The sequence below is a fragment of the Austrofundulus limnaeus genome, unplaced genomic scaffold (assembly GCF_001266775.1).
Source record: "Austrofundulus limnaeus strain Quisiro unplaced genomic scaffold, Austrofundulus_limnaeus-1.0 Scaffold2337, whole genome shotgun sequence".
In the NCBI taxonomy this organism is placed as follows: domain Eukaryota; kingdom Metazoa; phylum Chordata; class Actinopteri; order Cyprinodontiformes; family Rivulidae; genus Austrofundulus; species Austrofundulus limnaeus.
The window spans coordinates 14,144-21,548 of NW_013954739.1; the positions used below are offsets into that span (position 1 = coordinate 14,144).

At 38.7% G+C, this 7,405-nt stretch overlaps 1 protein-coding gene across 1 annotated transcript in view; it reads left to right on the forward strand.

Annotated features, from left to right (window-relative positions):
- The window catches only part of LOC106510819 (RING finger protein 17), a gene marked incomplete at its 5' end in the record, with an annotated part of 17,380 nt that extends 12,272 nt beyond the window's left edge, over positions 1 to 5,108 (forward strand). Inside the window, 4 exon segments of the mRNA XM_013999544.1 lie at positions 3,741 to 3,876; positions 4,263 to 4,449; positions 4,637 to 4,742; positions 4,932 to 5,108. Coding sequence (XP_013854998.1) covers positions 3,741 to 3,876; positions 4,263 to 4,449; positions 4,637 to 4,732 — 419 coding nt within the window.
- Positions 5,109 to 7,405: the final 2,297 nt, after the last annotated feature.

Genomic DNA, 7,405 nt, shown 5'->3' on the forward strand with positions numbered 1-7,405 from the left:
GAACTCATCTGAACGTTCACTTATTGTGTCACTTTTCACTTCGCACAGTCAAGATATTAACAAGTAATGAGAAATACCTTGGTAAAAGTTTCCTCAACCTTGTGTATGAGAGATGTGGGAAAAGCTTAATTCACCTTAAGCTCACTCTTACATTCGATACAAAAGGAAGAAGAGACCTCTCAATAAAGAAGTAATCTATTCTGCAATATGAATAGTGGACTGGGGAAAAGAAAGAAAAGGCCTTGGTCTTAGGAAATAAACAACGCCAGGGGTCAACACCCCGTGTACGGCCCATAAAATCTAACAGTAATCTAACCATTTTTGAAATATTTGTGGATTTAGGATTGGAAACAATCCATTGTAGGGTTAACTACACAATTTAGGTCTCCTCCAAAAATTAATTGTTGTGAGTCYAAGTCTGGGATATGTAAAATAATCTTTTCAATGAATTTTTTGTCACCCAATTTGGGGCGTAAATATTAATCAAAATGACAGGTCTGTAATATAGAAGCCCAGAAGCCATTACAAATCGACCAAGTGGGTCAGAGGTTATTGTTTTGGGGTTGWACTGGATTTTTTTTATGAATTAAAATGGCAGTACCACGTGTTCTGGAATTAAAATTAGAATGAAATATGTTGCCCACCCAGCCTTTTTTAAGTCTGACTTGATCTTTAACAAGTAGGTGAGTTTCTTGGAGAAATGCGATATCACACTTTAAATGCTTAAGGTGATTAAAAATTCGAGCTCTTTTTACTGGTCCATTTAAGCCTTTGACGTTCCAGCTCATCTCCATCTCACATCAGTACCTCCTATATTTATATTTTCAATTTATGTCTGAAAGACAGATAAGGAAGGAAGGAAGGAAGGAAGGAAGGAAGGAAGGAAGGAAGGAAGGAAGGAAGGAAGGGGGGGGGGTTCTCATAGCTCAGTCCATTTCTCTTCGCTTAACAACAACATAAAGTAGCAGAACGTATAATGTAACACATAACTTTACTATTTTCCTGAGAAGTGAAAACAGAATATGATGGTGTCCCTTCCCATAACCCAAAAACCCTCAACATGAACATAAACAGAACAATGCCTATACTTATCCCTCTTGCTGAGGTAAGCCGCAGGCTAAATATTGTCCATGAAAACTTCTGGAAGATTATTTGTCCATCTCTGCCTTGGAAGGCTCCCAGTAATGTATAGGGTATTAACTCCTTCAGTCATTTAGATGCTGTAGATAACCCAGTAATAATGAAGAGGTGTCATTTGTAAAATTGAAACGTGTAATATTTTACAATATTTTGTAAACCAACTAAGAAGAAACACCTGAAAATAACAGTACCTTCATTTTTGTTAGAGTCGCTAGTTAAGATAAGGTTTCAGGCGGTTAGCTTGCGCCTCTCAGCTGTGGGTACCCACCGCTAGCCTGAAATACAACTTCTGTTTTTAGCTGAAGTGCTGCTCGAAGAACTTTTGTGCCTCCTCCGGTGAGTCGAAGGTAAACAGCGCATCTCCATGTGTCACGCGTAGCCAGACCGGGTACAGCATGTGGAACCTGACGTTCTTCTGGTACAGAGCTTGCTTCACGCTGTTGAATGCAGCTCTCTTTTTTGCGAGCACCACGCTGATGTCTTGGTAAATCCTCAGAGTGGCACCTTGGTACTTGATGTCGTGGCTCCTGGCCCAGCGCAGTGCAGCCTCCTTCTGCTGGAACTTATTGAAACAAACCAGGAATGTACGTGGTGAAGACCTTTGGCTGGATCTGAGAGTTGGGGTCCGGTRTGCTCTCCAAGTCGGGTGGCGTAGGAAAAACCTCCGGGCCAAACGCGTTCATCAGCAGCTCCGAGATGAACTTAAGTGGATCTTTACCGTGCTCACTACCTTCGGTGATATTCAGGATACGGAGGTTGTTCCTCCTTGATCGGTTCTCGAGATCGTCGACCTGGTCTAAAAGCGACTGGTTTTGGATTTGAAGCACTTTTATGTTGGAATCTGCTGCTGTCAGCCATTCAAAGTTATCACCGGCAATTGATTCCACAGAGGAGAGGCGGTTCTGAAAAGAGTTCACTGTAGATTGAAGTGAGTCCAGTGAGCTTTGTATTGGTTTGATTGCTTCCTTAATAAGGAGGGACACGTCTTCCCTGAGTGATGTCCTCTGTTTTGCAAATTCTGCCAACAGGTGATCCATCGTAATTCCAGCGACAGCGGCGGGCTCACCAGGTGTAGCTTGAGTCGAAGGKGTGCTAGCTGAAAACGAAGCTAGCTTCCCTGCAGCATGTGTAGCAGGAGTTTGAGTCCCTGTGGTTGGTTTAGAATTCTTAGAGTTGCTCATTTTGGGAGATAAAGTCTTAATACAACCCAATGTTGATAAGTCGAAAATGAAAAGTAAGGGTTGATGGAATAGGAAGGAAATACAAGATTAACCTGGAGCCCTCTCGCTTGCGTCCTCTCATTACATCGCACGACCGGAAGTCCATTTTCTTATTTATTTTAATTGTAGAATGTTCTTATGTGTATGTAAAAAAAATAATAATTTATGTAAACTATTGGTTAATAATAAATTGGTTGGTTTTCTCATGTTGACTAGTTTACAGTTTGCCTTAAGCAAGGCTTAATATTATACACTACAAAATAAATTAAAGTATGTGGGATACGTTCTGATAGCGTATCGGTCTCAGCCAATACTCGAGGCTGCAAGATCTGTATCGTATCAGAAGAGAAAAAGTTGTATCAGGACACCCCTAGTTTACAGTAATGGTTATTAAACACAACCTTAAAAAGATGGAAATGTCTCAGCCTTAGAACCATGCTGCTGGCTCACTTCATTAATTAACAATAATTCACGTAATTCATATACAGCAAGTGATATTTACCATTAGATGAGAGGTGTTGAGCAGCTGTCCCCTTTATGCCCATCTTTCTTTGACTACACTTTTCATTACGTCTGCAGTAGGGCTGGGCGGTATGACCTCAAATTCATATCACGGTATAAATTGAATCCCTTCACGGTAACGGATATATATCGCGGTAGAAAATTATCATAAAAAGCAAAAAAAATGTCATTTTTAGAGCTTTTATTTTTGGCAGAAAACTGTAATCATAATCAAACCCAGCATTTTTGCTGTAGTGCAAATGAACATAACAGAAGTACAAAAGAATGTTTTTTATATATTGCAAAACAGTTTAAACAGCAAATTCTCCAATTTTTAACAGTATCAAATTAAAGTGGATGTTATAAGTATAACCAATACTTCAAGTAAAGTTAGTCATTTAGACAAAAAAAAAATCGCACCTGTTTGCGATGACGTGTGATGACGTAACTGACGATATGAAGGTAGAGGGTAAATTTCTACCGTAGGACAACTTCATACCGTTTCTATCGTCTACCGCATATACCGCACAGCCCTAGTCTGCAGGTGTGCTCTGCTTTGACAGTAACAGCTTCAGACCATCACTTCTATCTGTGCTGGGTGTAAACACCATTTATTTATTTATTTTAGGAGTCTGAAAAAAACAATAAAAAGTGATCCCTCACTTGGTTAACCTCTGCCCTGATTCTCACACACTGCCCTCTGACTGATGTCACAGCTGATAGTGTACTTACTATTGATAACTACGTAACAGAACATCACCTTAGAAGTGACCAGACTATCCATGTAAAACCCAGAGCAGCTGTTGATAATTTTCTAAACAATAGAAAACTTTGTGATGAAAGATTTCAGGCTGGTATCCACTTTACGCTGTTTTCCAGGTGGTCCTTGCCTGGCTAAGTACAGTGATGGCAACTTCTACAGAGCCAGACTGATGAAGATCACCAGCGTGGACCCCGTCTTAATGCTGGTCCAACATGTAGACTTTGGCTCTGACGACACTCTGCCACTCAGCAAGTAAGAATTTTACTGCACTACAGTTGAAGTTCAACTGTTGGGTCAAACAGTGGTTTTCTTTGCTCCACTAACAAGGCCGACCCAAACTGGTGTCTTTGTGAAGTGAATGTAAAGTTGTTGACATATAGATGAGTTGGACCAGTATTTATTTTGCTTTATTGTAGTTTTCATTGGCTGACATGCTAACTATTAGAGCTGCAGCTGTCAGATTTTTTAGTGATTAAAGTACTCCTTTGAATTGTTTATATAAATATAAAAGACACTTTATACGTACGGCACTTAATACAATGAAAGCAGAAACTAAATTATTGGTTTTAAATCTTTAAGATGAACCCACTCAGCTACAGATGTTGTAGACCCACACTGTTTCTGTCACTTCCTTTCAGGCTGCGGCAGATGCCAGCTAAGCTGTTGCAATTTCCATCACAAGCCATAAAAGTCAAAGTTGCTGGCTTCAAGGCTCCCAGTGTCAGCTGGAATGAAGACGTGCTGCCCTACAGCCCCAAGTGGAGCGTGAGGGCTGTGAAGGAAATGCTCGATCTGTTGCACTGCAGCATGACAGCAACTATTGTTGTAAGAAACAAAAACAAACCCCAGTTGGATTTTCTTGTCCTTCAGTTTAACTAGTTAAAGACACACTAGCTGCAACATTTTACAAGTGAATCTTAGATTAAAAAAGCTGAAAGTTAAAGATCAAAGCTCCTGTGTGCGTCTCTTTTTTTTTTAAACACTGACTTTACATGAATTTTCTTCTCCCAAGTCTCGAGAGCCAGAGCTGAAGGTGAAGCTGTTTAACGAGGATGGAGAGCTGGTCCACCTGCCTCTAGTCAGCCAAGGTCTGGCCGAACTGGACTGAAGCACAACAGGTACAAATGTTTGCTTTTAAAAAAACTAAGATTTTAGACTTTGTAAGGAACATCAGCATCAAAAATAAAACAAATGTGATTTTTTTTTTCACCATGAAACTTTCCAAGAGTTCAAATAAATGGAACAAACCTGCTGATTACTAAAGCTTTTTTAACCTGACAATAAATTCTGCATCTCTTCTTTTTCAGGTGATTTTTCCTGGGTTTGTTTTGATCTGTTCTATTTTAGACGTTTGCTCCAGTCTTTTTGTTGTTTTTGCAGTTGGCTTTAGTGAGTTGATGTGGCTCTTTGTTTTTGAGTCGCTTGACTTGTGAGAGACAGCCTTAAAATGTATAAAAATATTCATTAAAGTTTCTTTAACACCATCTCAGTCCTCTTGAATTCTTCCTTTAAGTTCTGAAAAAATTCAGCCCAGAGGAATCTCAAAGCTGATAAATATTTAGTTTACAAAAAATGTACATCTTTCAACAGAAATAAATATTTGACAGTTTTATCAAAACACAAAAGTACTTTACACATTTAAAGCTGAATCAGTTCCATGTTAATCAACTCTTCTGTTTTCAGGAAGTGAATTAAATAGAAAAGCACAGAATCACAACAAACTGTCCAAAGGCCTCTATTTGGGAAGGTTTTACCAATTAAATGATGTTTTTATGTCCGGTTGTCCAGAATAATGTTTCCATCTTTGTCTTTGATCCTGACTGTCCGGTTGGGTAGTGTGTTTCCTGCCTGCCGTCAGTGTACACAGTCTTCACTGTGCTGTCTGGATACTCCCGCCGTTTGTACTCTGCAGTATGGATCTCCTTCTGTCCTGTGTTGAAATGGATCTGTTTGGTGCCGTCCCTAAAAATAAACAGAACCCACATAGTGTTGATTGTTTCTTTAGCAGAAACTGAATGAACCTGAGTTTAATTTTTTTTTTTCTACAAACATTTAGTGGTTCCACGGACATGCAGCTAAGATGTTGTTCTTGTATGTTTGTCAGTTTAATATTAATTCACAGATTTAAATTAACATTTAGATGCAATAAAGTGACAGAAGATCAACAAAGATGGGATTTATAATGTGGTTTATGGACATGATCTTCTGTTTGTCTAACTGTTCTGCGGCGTTCACACCGAACGTAATTTCAGTGTCAAAATCACGTCCAACACGTCAAGTTAGACACTTGTGCACTTTGAGGTCAGACACGAGTCAAAATTGCTCTTGAAGTGCTTGATATGCATCTAGCCTTCCCTCCTCTGCTGGTCTCTGTTTATGTCAGATAAAATAAAGAAAGTGGCTTTGAAGTCTTTAGATAATCCAAAATGCTGCTGCTAGAGTTTTAATGAGAGTTGGAAGGAGAGATCATATTTCTCCAGTTTTATCTTCTCTCCACTGGCTCCCTGTCAAATTCAGAATAGAATTTAAAATATTACTCCTAACATACAAAGCTCTTAATAACCAAGCTTCATCATATATTAAACATGCAACGATTAATCTTTTTTTTTCTTTACTTTGTTTTTCTCTCCAAACTGCTTTGATACCTTCCACTGCCACATCTGCCTTTCTGTCCTTGACACACATGCACAGTAGTGGTAACTGGGGTAGGCCATGGACGTCACAAGTAGGGCTGCACCGATTAGTTGAAATAATCAATGACGTCGATTATGTAAATTTGTCGACGCAGATTTTTTATTATAGATTCGCTGTATTACATAACCACCACTTGAATGTTCATGCAATTCCATTTCGGTACCTAAATGCATCATTGCGACCGTATTGGCATAAGAGTGGTGAGTTTTTCATGCTTGTCCTGAACGCAGCATTGGAACGTAATGACGTCAGCAGCCGCTGGTTCAGTTCAGTCTGAAGCTTGAAAGCCAGCCTCGCAGCTCCTGGAGTAAAATTTACTGAACAGACCGCCTCTGAATTATCTGGTGGATTAATTATCTTGTGAACACGACATTCGCTTACTCAAAGTAAATAAAGTACCACCACTTTCTTTATTTCATCCACCATTAAACAGAGACCAGTGTTAGGTCGAGCCGTGTTCCCCCATCAGACGGTTCCCCCAGCGTCTCAAACAACAGAGGAGCTTCCCGACATACGTCTGACCTAAAAAGCACAAGCAGCCAACAAGTGTTGGACGTGTTTTGGATGTTCAAAACGTTGCTTGAATACCTTTTATTAATTTTAACTGCATCCTCTTTTGTTTATTTGATTTAAACATATTTGCCTTCCATGGACCTCCATCACACCATTTTTCTAGTGGGGAAATGACATCAATAGAAATACGTGGAGCTGGATTTTAATTTGTGTAATAAGACAAAACAGTCTTGTTTTCAACAGTTTTCACCTTAAAGAAATTAGTTACACAACTGATGTTACAATACAAAGAGTTGGATGTTGTCTTGATATTTGTTAATTTTTATATATTGAGAAATATGTTAAATTAAAAAAATAAATGTTTATTATATGTGTATTATAGTTTTTCCAGAGTGACTTGAATTTTGCATGATTTAGTTCATATGTTAGATTGTTAACATCTTGCACTGTATTTCTTTTACTTGAATTTTATATGCTTTCGTTGAGATTTTATGTTGATGTTAAATCTTTTAAGCTTTTTTTTTGTTAAAGAATTGGCATATTTGCATATTTTGTGTGCATGAAAAAAGTATTA